Source organism: Dasypus novemcinctus, chromosome 26, assembly GCF_030445035.2.
Source record: "Dasypus novemcinctus isolate mDasNov1 chromosome 26, mDasNov1.1.hap2, whole genome shotgun sequence".
NCBI classification, from domain to species: domain Eukaryota; kingdom Metazoa; phylum Chordata; class Mammalia; order Cingulata; family Dasypodidae; genus Dasypus; species Dasypus novemcinctus.
In genome coordinates, this window is record NC_080698.1 from 10,553,646 (window position 1) to 10,572,595 (window position 18,950).

General features: G+C 48.2%; 1 protein-coding gene across 2 annotated transcripts in view; it reads left to right on the plus strand.

Moving 5' to 3' along the window:
• BSN (bassoon presynaptic cytomatrix protein) overlaps window positions 1-18,950 on the plus strand; it is a 110,144-nt gene that overhangs the window by 58,159 nt on the left and 33,035 nt on the right. For both annotated transcript variants that reach the window (XM_058288921.1, XM_058288922.1), the window contains exon 2: window positions 11,761-12,169. In XM_058288921.1, the coding sequence (XP_058144904.1) occupies window positions 11,761-12,169 (409 nt within the window). The remainder of the gene's footprint in view (window positions 1-11,760; window positions 12,170-18,950) is intronic.

Sequence of the window (18,950 nt, forward strand, 5' to 3'; positions counted from 1 at the left end):
TCAATTTTATGAAGGTGAGTTTAAAATATTCACAAACAAGTAGAAACTAAGAGAGTTCATAAAAAAGAATCCACTGGGAAGCAGATGTGGCTCAAGTGGTTTGGGCGCCCACCTACCACATGGGAGGTCCCAGGTTTGGTGCCTGGTGCCTCCTAAGGAAGACAAGCAAATTGTGAGCTGACATGATGGGCTGGTGCGCTGAGCTGATGCAGTGGGATGACACAACAAGATGATGCAACAAAGAGACACAACAAGGAAACACAGTAAGAGACACAACAAAGTGGGAAAGGAAATGGCTCAGGTGATTTGGTGCCTCCCTCCCACATGGGAGATCCCGGGTTGGGTTCCTGGTGCTTCCTAAAAGGAAGACAAGCATGCAAATGAATGGACACAGAGCAGACAGCAAGTGCAAACAATGAGGGGGAGGGAATAAATAAAAAGAAATGTTAAAAACAAAAAATCCACCTAACAGGAAATATTAAAGGGAGCCTTACCACCTGAAAGAAAAAGACAGGAGAGGCTTAGAGGAGAGTACAGAAGATAAGAATAGCAGAAAGGATAACCAAAAGAATAAAAAGATAGATGAAAATAAGCTATGACGTATGAAAACCAAAGAACAAAATGATAGAAGTAAATAATGCATTTACAGTAATATCATTGAAAGTGAATGGATTAAACTCTCTAACCAAAAGATACAGGCTGAAAGAATGTATTAAAAACAGACGAGCCAGCCATAAACTGCCTACAAGAGACTTACCTTAGACCCGGGGCCATAAACTGGCTGAAAGTGAAAGGTTGTCAAGGACACTGCATGCAACAGTAGTCAAAAAAGAGTAGGGGCAGCTATACTAATAATGGACAAAACGGACTTTATATGTAAAAATGTTATAAAAGATACAGAAGGCCATTATGAATTAATAAAGGGGACAATCCCCCAGGAAGAAATAACACTATAAATATCTATGCACCTAACCAGGGTGCCCCAAAATACATGAGGCAAACTCTGACAAAACTGAAGGGAGACAGGGAGTCTTAACATGACTTCCCCCAAAGTCATGTTAAGAGGACAAAACAGTCTCTTCAACAAATGGTGCTGGGAGAACTGGGTATCTATAACCAAAAGAATGAAAGAGGACCTCTCTCTCACTCTCTGTATAAAAATCAACTCAAAATGGATCAAAGACCTAAATATAAAAGCTAGGACCATAAAACTGCTAGAAGAAAATGTACAGAAACATCTCTAAAGCCAAGTGGTAGGTGGTGGTTTCTTGGACCTTAAACCCAAAGCATAAGCAACAACAACCAAAACATATATAAATGGAACCTCCTCAAAATTAAACACATTTGCACCTCACAAGACTTTGTCAAAAGGTTGAAAAGGCAGCCTACTCAATGGGAGAAAATATTTGGAAATCACATATCCAGTAAGGGTTTAATATCCTTGATATATAAAGAGATACTATATGGGAAGTGGATTTGGCTCAATTGATAGAGTGCCCACCTACCATATGGGAGGTTCAGGGTTCAAACCGAGGGCCTCTTGACCCGTGTGGTGAGCTGGCCCACACACAGTGCTGATGCGCACAAGGAGTGTCATGCCATGCAGGGGTGTTCCCTACATAAGGGAGCCCCATGCGCAAGGCGTGCGCCCCACAAGGAGAGCCGCCCTGCAGGAAAAAAGCGCAGCCTGCCCAGGAGTGGCACCACACACACGGAGAGCTGACGCAGCAAGATGACACAACAAAAAGAGACACAGATTCCCGGTGCTACTGACAAGAATGCAAAAGGACACAGAAGAACACACAGCGAATGGACACAGAAAACCGACAACAAGGTGGGGAGGGGAGAGAAATAAATAAATATATTTTTTTAAAGAGATATTACAACTCAACAATAAAAAGACAAACAATCTAATTTAAAAATGGGCAAAAGACTTGAATAGACATTTGTCCAAAGAAGGTAAACAAATGGGAAAAAAACAGAAACATGAAAATATGTCCATCTATAGTGATTAGGGAAATGCAAATCAAAGCTACAATGAGATATTTCATACCTATCAGAATGGCTGCTCTTAAAAAGACAAAGAACTCCAACAAGTGTTGGAGAAGATGTGGAGAGAAAGGAAGAACTTATTCATTGTTGGCCAGAATGCAGAATGGTAGAGGCACTGTGGAGAACTGTTTGGCAATCTTAAAGAATTTGAATGTAGATCTGCCGTGTCACCCAGCAATACCACTACTGGGTATACACCCAAATGAACTGAGAGCAGTGACTTGAACAGACATCTGCACACCAGTGTTCATAGTAGCATTATTCACGATTGCCAAAAGATGGAAACAACCCAGGTGTTTGTCAGTCAATGAATAGATAAACTGTGGTGTATACATACAATGGAATATTATGCAGCTGTAAGAAAGCATATGACAATATGGATCGAGCTGGAGGACATTATGTTGAGTGAAGCAAGCAAGACACAAAAGAACAAATATGGTATGATTGCGCTACTATGAACTAAATACATTGTATAATTACATAGAGTTAATAATTTGAATATTGGTCACCAAAAAATAGAATTAGGTTAGAGAATGGAAAACTGAGGGTTAACTTGTGCAGAATTGATAAAAAAGGATGTGTTAATCTTTGTAAATGAATAGAAAAAGGGGAAGGCACAACATAATCTTTGTAATTAACAGTACTATTATATGGGTATAAAAGTGATTTAAAGGGAAAGGCTAAGGTCATGTATATTACAAAAGGAAAGCTACAAAATATAACATGAGAGTATATATCATAGTAAAACTGCACGTGAAATATAAATATGGGTAAAATTGCATATAGAAGACCATTTTTCTTTGAAACTGAACAAATGTATATTAATACTAGAAGATGTTAATGTCGCACACAAAAACATTATGCTGAGTGAAAGAAACGACACAAAGTACAATCAGTGATTATATAGGGCTGGGAAAAGATAGAGGGATTGAGAAATGACTGCTAAGGGGTGTGGAGTTTTTCTTTTTGGAGTAATGAAATTGTTCTAAAATTTTTTGTGGTGATGAATGTACAACATTGTGATTATACTAAAAGCCATTGATTGCACACTGTGGATAGATTGCTCAGTATGTGAATATATCTCAATAAAACTGCTTAAATTTTTTTAAAATGCAGGAATAGCCAGAAATAGTAGCTATATATGGCAGGGGAAGCATAGAAAAATTGAGAGGTCAAGAATTTTCTTGTTTGTCTGTTTTTTGTATATTATTATTGTTGAAATAATGAAAATGCTTTAATAATTGAAGTGATGTGATGAATGCACAACTATGTGTTTATACCAAATACCATTGATTTTACACTTTGGGTGAATTATATGCTTTATTAATATGCATCAATAAAATAGATTTGTTTAAAATTTTAATTAAAAAAAAAAAAGACCTTACCTCAAAAATGAAAAACTAGAAAAAGAGAGCAAACTAATCCCAAAGCAAACCGAAGGAAGGATATGACAAAGATTAGAGTGGAGATAAATGAAATAAAGAATAAAAAAATAATAAAGAGAACCAACAAAGACAAAAGTTGTTTCTTTGAAAAAGATCAATAGAATTGACAAATCTTTACTTGATTGATGAAGAAAGAAAGAGAAGACACAACAGAAATCAGAAATGAAAAGAGGGACACTACTAGTGACCATGCTGAAATAAAAAAGACTATAAGAGTATACTATGAACAACTGTACACCAACAAATTAGATAACCTCGATGAAACAGATAAATTCCTAGAAACACATGAACTACTACACTGACTCAAGTAAAAAATAGAATATCCCAATAAATCAATAACTAGTAAAATGATTAAATAAGTAAGTAAAAACCTCCCAACAAAAAAAAGCTGGGGCCAGTTGGCTTCATAGGGGAATTTTACCAAACATTTCAAGAAGAATTAACACCAATCCTGCTCAAACTCCTCCAAAAAATTGAAGAGGAGGGAACATTTCCTAATTCATTCTATAGGGCCACCATCACCCTCAGACCGAAACCAGATAAAGATACCACAAGAAAATAAAACAGTAAACCAATAACTTTTATATATATAGATGTAAAGACCCTCAACAAAATACTAAGCAAATGAATTCAATAGCACAGTAAAAAAATTATACACCATGATCAAGTGGGATTTATCCCAGGTAAGCAAGGGTGGATCAACATAAGAAAATCAATTAATGTAATTTGCCACATTAACAGAATGAAGAGGGAAAACCACATGATCATCTCAATTGACACAGAAAAGGCATTTGACAAAAACCAGCACCCTTCTTGATAAAAACACTTAGAAAATTAGGAATAGAAGGAAACTTGCTCAATATAATAAAGGGCATATGAAAAACCCATAGGTAACATCCTACTTAATGGTGAAAGACTGAAAACTTTCTAAGATCAGGAATGAGACAAAAGATGTCCACTGTCGCCACTGTTATTCAACATTCTTCTGGAAGTTCTAGCCAGAGCATTTAGGCAAGGAAAAGAAATAAAAGGCATCCACGTTGAAAAAGAAGTAAAACTTTCTCTATTTGCTTTTCATTATTCCTTAAAAAAAGAGTAAAGAAGAAAGAAAACAACAACAAAAACAAAAAATAAACAAGGAAAAAAAAGAAAAGAAACTTTCCCTATTGGCTGATGGCATGATCCTACTTACAGAAAATCTTCCAACCTGAATTCAGCGAAGTGATGAGGTACAAGATCAATATCCAAAAATCAGTAGTATTTCATAGCTAGCAATGAACAATAGGAAGAAGAAATTAAGAAAAAATTCCATTTACAATAGCAACTGAAAGAATCAAATATCTAGGAATAAATCTAATTAAAGATATAAAGGACTTGTACACAGAAAATGACAAATATTGCTAAAAGAATTCAAGACCTAAAAGATTCATGGATTGGAAGACTAAATATTGTTAAGATGTCAGTTCTACCCAAAGTGATTTACAGATTCAATTACACTCCAGTCAGAATTCCAATAACCATCTTTGCCAAAATGGAAAAGCCAGTCATCAAATTTAAATGGAAGGGTAAGGGGCCCTACATATATATAACACAACCTTGAAAAAGAAGTATGAAGTTTGAGGACTCACACTTCCTGATCTTAAAACTTATTACAAAGCCACAATAATAAAAAAACAGCATGGTATTGGCATAAGGACAGACTTTTAGACCAATGGAATTGAACAGAGAGCTCAGAAATCAACCCTTACATTTATATGGCTAATTTTTTTTAAGATTTATTTTTATTTATTTATTTCTCCCCACTCTCCTTGTTGTTTGCACTTGCTGCATCTGTTCATCTTCCTTGTTTTCTTTTTAGGAGGCACTGGGAACAGAACCCGGGACCTCTGATATTGGAGGGAGGCTTCTAATCACTTGAGCCACCTCCGCTCCCTGCTTTTTTTGTCTGTCATTGTTTTTCCTTCCCGCATCTCTTGTGTCAGCTTGCTGCACCTGCCCATTGCGTCAGCTCTCTGTCTTCTTTAGGATGCACCAGGAACCTCTGCTCCCCACTTTGTTGTGTCTCTCATTATGTTCCCTTTTCTTGTGTCTCTTATTGTGTCAGTTTGCTGTACCTGCCCATTGTGCCAGCTTGCTGTCTTCTTTAGGAGGCACCAGGATCCGAACCAGCGACCTCCCATGTGGTAGATGGGAGCCCAGTCTCCTGAGCCTGGCCACTTTCCAGATCAACTAATTTTTGCAAGAGGGCAAAGAGCACTCAATCAGGAAATAATAGGCTCTTCAACAAATGGTGCTGGGAAAATTGGATCTCCATTTGCAAAAGAAGGAAGGTGGATCCCTACCTCACACCATATACAGAAATAAATTCAAAATGGATGAAAGACCTAAATATAAGAGCTAGAACTTTAAACTCCTTGAAGAAAACAGGAACACATCTTCAGGACCTTGTCCTTAGTCAATGGCTTCTTAGCACAAGCAACAATAGAAAAAATAGATAAGTGGGACCTCATCATAAAAAATTTTGTGCCTCAAAGAACTTTATCACAACAATAAAACAACAACCTACACAATAGGAGAAAATATTTGGAAACCACATATCTGATAAGGATTTAATATCCAGAATGTATAAAGAAATTCTTCAACTCAATAACGAAAAGACAACCCAATTACAAAATGGGCAAAAGACTTGACTAGACATTTCTCCAGAGAAGATTTACAAATGGCCAAAAAGAACATGAAAAGATGCTCAACATTATTAGCTATTAGGAGAATGCAAATCCAATCCACAATGAGATACCATTTCATACACACTAAAATGGCTACACTTTGAAAAACAGAAAATAACAAGTGTTGGATAGTGTATTAGCCAAAGGAGGGGCTGATGCAAAGTACCAGAACTCTGTTGGCTTTTATAAAGGGTATTTATTTGGGGTAGAAGCCCACAGTTACCAGGCCCTGAAGAATCAAACTCAAGGTACCATAACAGGTACTTTCTCACCCAGAGTTACTGGCCACATGTTGAAGCAAAATGGCAGGCAATGTCTGTGAGGGTTCAGCCTTCCTTCTTCCTCTTAAGGCTCTGTGGTCCTGTCTTCTTCTGATTTCAGCTATAGGCTGGCATAAGACTTGTCTCACTCTCCAAGGCTTATTTCTTTCTGGACTCAGCTACTCTGTTCTCTCCACAAGGTGAGCTGTAGACTATCAGGCTCATCTCTCTTCCTGGGACCTCTGCCATGTCTAATGAGCTGTCTCTCTTCCTCTGTGTTCTTCTCTGTGTGTGTCTACTTCCGTGTGAGTGTCTGTTTTATCAGCCCACCAAAGGGGGCGGGAATCAATGCTGAGTCAAACTCTGATGACATGGTTGAATCAAAGCCCTAATCTTAAGATAATTTAATCAGATATCTCAGCTGAATCTAATACAAAATTAAAGGGTTGTCATGCCCAGAGGAACAGACCAGTTTACAAACATAATTTATATCTTTTTTGGAATTGATAAATAATATCAAATTGCTACAGATAGGATGTGGAAAAATAGGAGCACTCCTTCTTTACTGGTAGGAATGTACAATGGTGCAGCTGCTGTGGAGGACTCTGGTGCTTCCTTAGAAAGTGAAGCATAGAACTATCATTTCACATGCAATCTCACTTCTAGGCATATACCCCAAAAATCAAAAGCATCTACTTGAACAGATATTTGCACGCTGAATTTCATGGCAGCATTAATCACAATCGCCAAAAGATGGAAACAACCCAAGCATCCATCAACCCATGAACTGATAAACAAAATGTGGTATATACACACAATGGAATATTATTCAGCCATAAAAAGTAATGCAATTCTGATACATGGAGCAATATGGATAAACCTTGGAGACATCATATTACATGAAATAAGCCAGACACCCACACAAAAAATATTGTACAATCTCATTGATATGAAATAATTAGACTAAGCAAACTTAGAGAGTCAGAATCCAGAATATAGGTTACCAGGGAATGGGATGGGGGTAGGGAAGAGGGAGTTAAGGCTGATGATGTACAGAGTTTCTGTTTGGGACAATGGAAAAGTTTTTGTAATGGATGGTGGCTATGGTAGTACAACATTGTGAACGTAATTAACAGCACTGAATTATATATTTGAATGTGGTTAAAAGGGGACATTTGGGGAGCAGATACGGCTCGAGCAGTTGGGTGCCTACCTCCCACATGGGAGGTCCCAGGATGGTTCCTGATGCCTCCTAAAGAAGACAAGCAAGACAGTGAACTGATGCAATGGGCTGGCACAGCGAGCTTACACAGTGAGCTGATGCAACAAGGAGACACAAGGAGGAGACATAATGAGACATAATGAGCAGGGAGTGGATGTGCTCAAGCAATGGGTGCTTCCCGCCCACATGGGAGGTCCCTGGGTTGATTCCCGTGCCTCCTAAAAAAAAAGAAGACAAACAGACACAGAGAGCACACAACAGACACAGAGAGCAGACAGTGAGTGTAAACAATGGGGGGGGGGGATAAATAAATAAATATTTTAAAAAGGGGGGAAATTTTAGTTTGTATAGTACTAGAACAAAGAAAAAATTTAAAATCCATGGAACTGCACAATACAGTGAACCCTAAGTTAAATCATGGACTATAGTTAATAGTCCAATAATCAAAATGTGCTTTCATCAGTTGTAACACATGTACCATACCAATGCAAGTGTTAATATTCAGGTGGTATATGGGAATCCTGTATTTTATGCATGATTGTTCTGTAAACTCACAACTTCTCTAATAAAAAAATAAACTACTTAGGTATAAATCCAACAAAATACGTATATAAACAGAAAACTACCAAGGAAATAAAAGAAGAATCTAAATAGAGAAACTCTGCGGTCATGGATTGGAAGGCTAAATATCGTTAAGATATCAGTTCTTCCCAAGTTGATCTTTGGATTCAATGAAATTCCTATCAAAAATCTCAGCAAGCTCTTTTGTAGATATGGAAAAATGATTTTAAAATGTGTATGAGAGGGGAGCAGATATAGCTCAGTGGTTGAGCACCTGCTTCTCATATATGAGGCCCTGGGTTCAATCCCCAGTAGCCCCTAAAAAAAAGTCCATATTTTGGGGACAGGAGTGGCTCAGGTGGTTGAGCATCTGCTTCCCATATGGAGGTCCTGGTTTCAGTTTCTGGTCCCTCCTAAAAACAAAAAACCAAACAACAAATAAATGAAAAAAACAACTCAGGGAGCTGATGTGGCTCAAGAAATTGTCATTTCCTACATGGGAGGTTCCAGGTTCACTTCCTGGTGTCTAATTAAAAAAAAAAACAACAAAAAGAAAACAAAGGAAATAACCAACTCAGGGGAGCCACTGTGGCTCAGTGGTTGAGCACCAGCTTCCCACATACAAGGTGCTGGGCTCAATCTCTGGCCCCTGGTAACCTAAAAAAAAAAAAAAAAAAATTGCATAGGAGAAGGTAAAAGATGTGATAAAGTAAAGATGGTGTCCGCCCCCACAGAAGTTCTGGCAAAACAGCTTCCTCAAAGCTCCAGAAAACACTGAACAGACTGCGGTCACAGGAGGAACACCGAATCAGGAAGACTGCTTACAAGCGGCAGGATCTTGTAGCCCCCTGGCTGGCCCTGCCCTGCTCCTCACCAGCCCAGCATGGAGCCGGGTCCACAATCCTAGTGTGATCCCTGGTCCCAGTTCCAGGAGGAGCGGAGTGACCCTCATGCACCTATTGTCAGGTGGTGGCCCGAGGGGCTCAGCACCCCAGAATTGCTGTGTCTGTGGTCAACTTGTGCTGCCTTGGGCAAGAGACTACTGGCTGTAAAGACATTGTGCAGTGTCCCAGACTAGCAGGAAGCTGTTTCCTAAGGAAAAGGGAACATTCGGCACTATGTAAATGGGGGAATTCCTAGGGCTACCAGCACATATCCAGGACAAAACAAATGGGCAGAAAGGCTCATGGAGGCCCCTATGCTTTGGCCTCGAGCTATTCTCTAAACTCGTTGAATGGATAGGCTGTGAAGGAGAGCGCTTGCACAGGTGAATCCACAAGGACTGGGAAAAGTGTTTTCTTTTTGTTTCCTCCTCCTCCTCTTCCTTTTTTTTTTTTGTTTGTTTGTTAACTCCTGGCATTCAAGGAAAGCTCTGTCATAACACTAGCTGGATACAAGCTTAAGGAACAGATGCTTCAGTATCTAAATACCAGTGATAACACATTAAAATATCAAACTGGGCAGGTTACTACCAAAGATTTTTTTTTTTTAAGTCATGGCAAACACAGAAAATTGTCTGCCACGTATCAGGCAACACGGGCAGAAATTGCTGTTTCTATTAAGAAACCGCATACGTCGTACGTCCTGGGGAGGGTGCTGTGGCCACTTCGTGTGTTGTAAAGGGCCCTCAGTAGCTTCTAATTAGCTCCTTAGCAGTGCTTTAAAAATCCAGCCCCAGACATTTAAGTAAAAAGGGAAATTCTCAACTTAGCCAAGTAGGAACTACTTCTTCAGGAGAAGTTAGTCTACTGAAACACCCTGGAGGAGCCCAGGCCAGTGACACAGTGTCCACGTCCCGGTGGGCTTCGGGGCTGGTCACAGGTGGCCCTGGGGGACTGGTTAGCTTAGCGAAGGAGGGAGTGGCAGGTGTGGGACTGGCCGGATGGGTGTGTACTGTTGCCTGATGAAAGGACTTTCGATGGACATTTAATGCAGTGCTCTGTTTTCTGGAAGTGTCATCAGGAGGCTGAGGGTGTGCCTCTCCGCCAGCAGTTCCTCAGAAGGAAGGAAGGACTGCAGTGAGGGTTCTGGGGTTGGGGCCCCCCTCTCCCGGCCTAGCTCTCTGATGGGTCTGGCACACCCCCAGGGACAGGCCTCCTCGCGGCCCCTCTGAAATGGCTCATCCTAAGACGCCCTACCAGGTGGCTCCGGAATCTTTCTGCAAGCACGTGGCCTTCATCAGGGGACGGCAGACTCAGACTCCCCTCCTGCCAGACCCTGCAAGGACTGGGGGCGCTGGGCCTGAGGGCCAGGGCAGACGCCCCCGGCGAGGCCAGCCTTCCCCAGCGGCGCTGCCGGGCTGCCCGGGCTCCTGGGTGCCAGCATTCACAGGCAGAGGCAAGGACAGCAAGTGTGAATTCAGGGGCGCCATATAGAGCAGTGCCTCTGGCTTTCTGGGCTCAGCCTTTTTCAGACTGAAGAAGAAAACGGGCAGCAAGGCCCTGCGCCGGGTCAGAGGAGGAGTGTGAGGGATGGGCTCTGGGGCCTGAGTTTGCCTCCTACCTCGTCGAGCTGCCCAGCTCTGCCGGCGCCTCCGCGGCCTGGCCCGGAGCGGGGTGGCGAGGCCCGCTGGCCCTCCCTCAGGGGCTTCCTAAGGGCTGGAGACCCGCTGAGACCGCAGCCTGGCTGCAGCGGAGTGGTGACACCCGGATGGAGGGCCACCAGGGAGAAGAGGCCTTTGTGCCCGGCAGCCCCCTGCTGGTGCCAGCACCACTGAGGCCCAGAGATGCCCTCCCTGCCCCCTCCTAGCCCCCGGCTGCCTGGGGTCAGCCTCCAAAGGGGACAAGACAAGATGTCACAGCCCTGCCTGGGAATCAGCTCTGAACTTGGGCTGCCTGTCGGACTCACCTGGGGAGGAAAAACCATTAATGCCAGGGTCTCACCCCGACAGATTCTGATGTAATTTGTCTGGTGAGCAGGAGCCAGACCTTTAGAATCATCCTAGGTGTTTCTAATGTGTCGGTTTAGAGCAGGGGTTCTTAAGAAGGGGTCCGTGAGCTTGAATTGCAATTCAAAGGAACCTTCTTGGGACGTGCTGGTGTGCGGATGGTATGTTTATTAAATAACACACAGTATAGGGTAGACTTAGGGTCTGTGGTTTCCACCGGACTGGCAGAGGGGTCCACGGAACAAACAAGGTCAAGGACCCCTGCCTTAGCGCCTTGTCCTCTAAGTACGCACTGCGGACCGGACCAGCGTCACCTGGAGCTTCTCTAACAATGCAGCATCTTGGGCCACGTCGCAAAACCTGCTGAATCAGAGCCTGCGCTTACCAGGCTGGAAGAAGGGACATCTGTGATGCCGCCACATGGCCCGGTACCCAGGGTTCAAGTGGGGTCCTTTGCCAGCGCCCTGAGCACCCTCAGTGTTCAGCGGTGGCAGCTGCAGCGGGGTCCGGGCAGGAGGAGGAGGGTGACCCCACTTGGTAGGGGCCGCTGCAGGCCGCTTCTCTAAGATGGCTCTCTAACCCACAGTCATTTTCAATGTCATTTCAGCATTTCCAGGAGACTGGACCCCAAGGAAGCCCCGGGGAGCCAGAGAGCCGCTTCTCCAAGCCCGAAGCAGGCTTCCGCTGCTGCTCCCGGCCGCGAGAGCCCCTGGGAGACGAGGACCCAGGGCGCTGTGGGCCAGGAGGCCGATGGCCCCCGCAGAACGCTGCAGGTAGACAGCAGGACGCAGAGATCAGGGCGGTCCCCCTCGGCGTCACCGGACAGAGGCAGCACCCCCACTTCACCCTACTCCGTCCCCCAGATCGCCCCCCTTCCCAGCAGCACCCTGTGCCCCATATGCAAGACCTCGGACCTCACGTCGGCCCCCAGCCAGCCAAACTTCAACACCTGCACCCAGTGTCACAACAAGGTCTGCAGCCAGTGTGGGTTCAACCCCAACCCTCACCTCACCCAGGTAACACCCCTGCGCCGGCTCCCCACCGCCGCCACCCCTTCCCCATGGCTCCCCGGTGCCCTCCCCCTTTGCTCCCGCCTCTCTTTTCCTAGTCATCTCCCTCGGCCATCAGCTCCTTTCTCATCCTGGGGGTGGGTCCTGGCTCCAAGATGTGGGCAGCAGAGAACGAGATCTGGCCCCAGATTCCCTGGGGAAGTCCCACACCCCACAAAGGCTGGGGCAGAGCCCCAGGTAGCGAGTGGAGGAGGCTTTCTTTTTTTCTTTAAAGTTTTTTTTGTAATAAGATTTATTAGTTATTTATTTCTCTCCCTTCCCTGCCCCCCGCCCCCGCCCCTGAGTTGTCTGCTCTCTGTGTCCATTCACTGTGTGTTCTTCTGTGTCCGCTTGTATTCTTGTCAGCGGCACCCAGAATCTGTGTCTCATTTTGTTGCATCCTCTTGCTGCGTCAGCTCTCTGTGTGTGTGGCCCCACTCCTGGGCAGGTTGCATTTTTTTTGCATGGGGCAGCTCTCCTTACGGGGCACACTCCTTGTGTGTGGGGCTCCCCTACGCAGGGGACACCCCTGCGTGGCACGGCACTCCTTGTGTGCTGCAGCACTGCATGTGGGTCAGTCATCACACGGGTCAGGAGGCCCCGGGATTTGAACTGCAGACCTCTCATGTGGTAGGCAGACGCTCTATCCATTGAGCCAAATCCGCTTCCCAGGAGGCTTTCTTACTTGATCCAAGTTTGGCCTGGAAAAATCATCTTGGAGAGGACATCTTTTCCCCACGGTTGTGCACTCGGAGAGGGCTGGGAGCAGTTGGAGAGCCCAGGGGAGGCAAATTTGCCTGACCTTAGGCCTGCTTCTCCCCCTGACAGTGGGCCCTGGACTGAGAGGCTGGTGAGGCGAGAGGGGTTTAGGCATAGCGGGACAACGCCTTCCAGCTGTGCTCCCGGGACACCTCCTCTGGGCTTCAGGGACAATTGTCTGGGGACCGGGGGTGGGGGCAGATACCCATCCGCAGAGAAACAGCCTCGGGACAGAATGTACGCAGCTGGGGGCCAGGCACTCTGGAAGGGCGGCAGAACTTCCTACTCCCAGAGAGGCTCCTGCAGGGCCTTCCCGCGCGCTCAGCCCCCCCAGAGGAATCTGGCCTGCAGCCCCATCCCGGCTTCCTGTGGGGTGCTCCCAGTTGCTGTGGGAAGCCTTACGAAGCCCCTGGAAGCATCTCTTTGGGTGTCTGGGGGCCCTGGTGCTGGGCAGAGCCTCCGATCTGTGCTCAGCAGTGCCGGGCTTCCTGGAAGCCACGGGCTGCCCCCCAGGGCTCTTCCCGGGGGCAGGATGGAGAGTGGCTGACAGAGGCCCGCACGGCTGCCTCGAGGGGGTTCGGCAGCAGGAGCCGCTCGGACCGCGTGGGTGGGGGGCGGGGGGAGTGAGAATGATTGTTCACAGGTCGGGGTCTATTTGCGACGAGAGGTGCTATGGGTGTGGGACGTGTGGTGTGCGCGAGGTAAGTGTGAGATGCCGAGGAAGAAGCTGCTGCTGCGGGGAGATGACTCAGTGCGTTTGGAGGCGCTCCTGGAATGTGGGGGCTTCCTGAGGAGGTGGGCATGCTTGTGATGATTGCATCTGTGATTAGAAACAGGCCCAGCCCTGCTCAGATCAGTTAGGTAAGTGTTTGCTGTTCAGTATTTAGAAAAACCATGTGATGAAGGCCAAGGAGTTTCACCTGCGTGTTTCGGCCAGGAACCAGCCAGAAGCACGGGGCCTACTGGAGCAGGGAGGCTCTGGGGTGGCCCAGGAGGCTATGAGGTATCCCTGCCTCGTGCTGACCTTGGTCCCCTGGGCTCCGCTCCCTGGCAATGCTCACTCGCGCTGCAGGCCTGGCCAGCTCTTGGTGAGTTGGCACGTGGCGGCACCGGCTCCTGGTGAGCAGCCCTTGCCACACCACAGGCTCTGCCGCCAGCTTTACCCCAGCCCCGGCCCTTCCGTCGGGTGGGAAGGGAGCCAGCCTCTGGCTGCGCCTGGAAGAAGAGCAGAGTGGGAGGCCCTCGGAGGCACGCAGTCCATCTGCTTCCCGGGGCTGGGAGGAAGCCGAGGCCCAGGGCCAGGCGGAAAGTGGGGCTTCAGACTTACTGCCAATCCATGGTGCGTGGGGACAAGCAGGCTCTTCAGCCAAGTGCTCCAGGTAGCTGCTAGGCTGAACAAATGAGCTGGCCCTTTGCTGCACAGAGTCTAAGACCCTGGCCCCAGTCTGCCCCCTTTGACAGAGCAGTCTCAGTGCTTCTCCTGGAGGCCCCAGGGCGGCTGGGCGGGCACCACGCTCACGCAGACATGGTGCCCGCTGCCCCGCCTGTGCCCGGGTTGGCCGGCTCAAGGGCTGGGCAGAGAGGAGGATGCCCACCCACGTATGTTTCTGGGTTTCTGAATGTCCGGAGCATAGTCAGTCTGCACGGAAATCGGGGATGGAGCCCAGAGCAGTCCCCATCTACAAACAAGGAAACTGAGTCTTGAGGAGTCTTGACTTATTTTGAGCCATTCTGGGGCAAGTGAGCCGGACTCAGAACCAGTGGCGAGGTCTCTGATTTTACCACCGGTGACTCTGGCCCCGGCTTCACTGTCCACCGTCCGTTTTTGCTTAGGCTGAGGATGCTTTGGAGCGAAGAGGCCGTCCCCGCCCCTCTGCTTGTGGCGGCCGTTTCTTCCTAGCCTTCCCAGAACTCGTGGCTCAGGATGCTTAATTTAACCCATTTGAAACCCTGGCAAATGACTGGAGGCTTCCCCTTGGGCTCTGGGCATTTCCCACCACCCACAAAAGGCCCTCCTTCTGAGGACGCCCTGATACCAGCAGGCCGGCGACGTGGTGGCTGCTCGGGGCTGTGAGCATTAAGGCCATTCCCCAGATGTGGGTTCTTGGGCAACCTTAAACTTCCTGAACCCCAGATTTCTCTAAAGGAGAAGCAGGCATCCAGGGACTGGCCCCCGTGGTCCGTTGCTGCCTGTTCACCCACCTCTCCAGGCCCCACTGGGCGGGAGGCCCTTGCTGCTAGCTGCGGATAGGAGCTCCAGCCATGGCCCTGAGCTCAGCCGGTTGGAGGGTGGGATGTCCACGGCTGGGTGGGCAGTGGGGCTGGGAGAGAACTGCTACCGAATATAATGTGAGCAGTGACCTGGGGCAGGTGCAGCCAGGCTCTGCCAGTCCTCCCAGAGGCCTCCCTGCCCAACTCAGGCAGCCCCAGCAGCACATCCTGGCCTGGAGCTCCTCCAAAGGTTTGTCCTTGCCCTGGGAGTGGTATCCCAGGAGCCGGTGCTCTGCAGACGGGCGTCTGACTATGCACCTGTGCTTCCAGGTAAGCTCAGCAAAGTCCTTGCAGCATGCCATTGAAAGTACGGTCGCAGCCTGCAGCTGGGAGGCCCACCCTGTGCCCAGATGGGGAGCAGCTGCCACCCCCCGCGCAGCTTGCCAAGGCCAGGCAGCCTACCCCTGCCATTTCTCTCCTTCGCGGTGAGCATGGGCTTCCCTCACCTTTCCAAGGTCTGGTCACTGCTGAGACCAGGCCAAGGACACTGAAGCCGTTGTGCACTCCAAAGGCAGGATGGGTGATGTGAAGACGGGAGGAAGGCAACGCGGTGGCTCCAAGCCTCTCCCTACTGCCTGCATCCCACTCCTTTCCGGTAAGGGCAGGGCTGCCAGATGGCCCGGGGGTGGTGCCACAGAGGCGGCGCGGATCCCTCTGCCGTAGCCGCCAGCCTCCCCCGTCCCCTCTCTTCCCTCCTGGCCACACTGCTGCCGGGCCAGAGAGGGGCAAGGAGCAGGTGTAAGAAGGGCACGGGCCGGACCTTCCGCTTCCTAGCTTGGACCCCCGCAGCTTGGAGGGCAGAGCCCGGGGCCACGGGGGTGCAGGCATCTGTGCAGGGCTGTTTCCCAGTGGGTGCCCTAACTTGTAGCCACAAAAGGACCATAAAACTACTTAAGAATGAATGTCACATGAATTCCAAACAGAAACTATGAAATGTCATTCCTAAAACACTTGTGTCTGTCTGTGAGGGCAAAGAAAAAGAATAAAAAGAGAATGTAATGAAATGGAAGATAGAAAAAAAAAAGAAATAAAGGAGGAGATGGGGGAAGAATTTGCAAGAGGGAAGAAGGCAGGAAAGGAGGTGATGGAAAAAGCCAGAAGCAGAGGCAGAGGAAAAAGAAAGCTCACACAAGTAGAGCAGATACTGGCTGGGAGCCTGTTTGTTTCACTCCTCCAGTGGGTGTTTCGTCCAGTCTTTGGCCTGGCCAGGCTTGAGGGTGTCCCCTCTGCCTCCTTCCCCTCCTTCCCTCTTCACAAATGCTCTTTGCGTCCTTAGGAAATGCCAAGCATTGTTCTAGACCCTGGAGAAACAGGCAGAACCGAAGCAGGCGTGACAGCCCTCACGGAAACTTCCGGCAGCCCAGGGAGTGCTCCTTCCACTAATGGCCGTCCCGCCACACCAGGAGTCAGGGCGGCAGGAAGGCTGGGGACAGGGTGAGGTCCAGGGGAGGGCAGGGTCAGTGCATTCTGTGACAAAGCTCTCCAGGCCTTCTCTGAAGAGGGGCCATTAGACTGTGGGATGTGAGTGTGGAGCTGGAGACGGGTGGACCTGGAGGAGGCCTGAGGGTATCGCTCAGTCCAAGCCAGGGCAGGGCAGCCGGGGTCTCTAGATGTGCTCTTGGGGGTTTGCGAAAGTGGAATGGGAAGGTCAGCTGTGCGTTTAAAAGCACCCCTCTGGCTCTCATGAGAACAGCCCCTAGGGGCAGAGGTGGGGGCTGGAAGCCAGAAGTGCTAGAGGTCAGGCCTGGGTAGGGGCAATGGCAGTGAAGAGCCCTGACGGATTGCTAGTGTGTTTTGGAGGATTTGGAAATGGATTGGGTAAGGGGTGGGATGAGAATGGTTCTATTTGCACCATGTCAAGTTGAAGGTGCCCATGAGACCTCTGAGTGGTAGAGTCCAGTAGGCTGGTAGATCTAAGACCCTGGCACCCAGCAGACAGATCAGAGCTGGAGACCCACATTTTTTTTTAGGAGGTACCAGGGATTGAGCCCAGAACCTCATACATGGGAAGCAGGCACTCAACCACTGAGCTACACCTGCTTCTCTGGAGACACACATTTGAGGTTCACAAGCATCTATTACTATTTAAAGTGCCTTGGGAAGTAGTGGGAACAGCGAGGAGATAGGGCCAGGATCAGGGCTCCCCAACACTGAGAAAAGCCCAGCAAAGGTAGCTGGGAAAGGGGAGCAAAGAAGAGGACAATGGCCAGAAAGCTGAGGTCTGGCAATTGCCGAGCAGAGGCGCTCACGATGCCTTGCTGGGGGAACAACACAGAACACCTGTGGATGGCTCTCTGCCCAACACTTGCTTCTGAATATTTTCAAACCTAAAGAAAAATGCAAAGAATTCTACAGGGAACCCTCCCAAATCTGCTGGCTGGGTTCACAGTTAACATGTCTCTCCTGGTTTTATTACACATCCATCCCTCTCTGTACATACATCCCTCTGTCTGCCCATCTATCCATCCATCTTATCTTTTTGTTGAATTTCAAAGTACACTGTAGGCATCAGTAGACTTCCTACTAAACACTTCAGCAAGTGTATCATTAGCTAGAGTTCAGTATTAAAAATTGTTATCTGAGCTTGAAATTTACATATTAAGGAGATGTACAAAGTAAAATGTACCCTTCAGTTGAGATCTAACAGAAGGATGTGCCTGTGTCACACAAATCCTGCTATCAAGATCTAGAATGGGGCGGCGGACTTGGCTGAGTGGTTAGGGCGTCCGTCTACCACATGGGAGGTCCTCGGTTCAAACCTCGGGCCTCTTTGACCCCTGTGGAGCTGGCCCATGTGCAGTGCTGATGCGCGCAAGGAGTGCCCTGCCACGCAGGGGTGTCCCCCGCATAGGGGAGCCCCACGTGCAAGGAGTGTGCCCCATAAGGAGAGCCGCCCAACGCGAAAGAAAGTGCAGCCTGCCCAGGAATGGTGCCGCACACACGGAGAGCTGACACAACAAGATGACGCAACAAAAAACAAAACACAGATTCCCGTGCTGCTGACAACAACAGAAGCGGACAAAGAAGACGCAGCAAATAGACACAGAGAACAGACAACCAGGGTGGGGGAGAAGGGAAGAGAAATAAATAAATAAGTAAATCTTAAAAAAAAAAAAAAGATCTAGAATGTCCCCAGCCCCCCAAATTACCCCACAGGCCCCATCCCTGCTGGTCCCTACCCCTCCACCAGGGACAACCACCACTCAGATTTTTACCCACCATAGATGAGTTTTGCTTGTTCTAGAATGTCATAGAAATGGAATCATCCAGAATGCACTCCTTCGCAGGAGGCTTCTCTCCCTCAGCTGGGGTTTCTGAGGCTCACCCACGTGGACAAACCCTTGTGAGAAGCTGGGCTGCAAAGGGGAGACAGCCCAGTAGGAGGTAGCTAGGAAGGTGTGCAGACAGAAGAGGGTTTCTGAAAGGCAGGAGACAACAGCCGCTGCCTGAGTTCTGAAAGCAAGGGGGCACCCACAGCCATGGGAGATGGGGGGTGACGGACAGAGTAAGGCCCCTAAGAGACAGGGTCCAGCACCCGAGTGGACGGAGCAGCCGAGTGCGTGGCTGCTCTGGAAGAAGTAGGAAGCGGGGCGTTAGCTGAGCCGGAGGCAGGGGAAGGCGAAGGAGAAGGCCAGCCAGCCACGGTGCTGGTGGAGAAGCTTCCTGCAGGTCTGGAGCGAGTTCACCAGGAGCTGTGGGGCCCGGGAGAGGTGGGTGG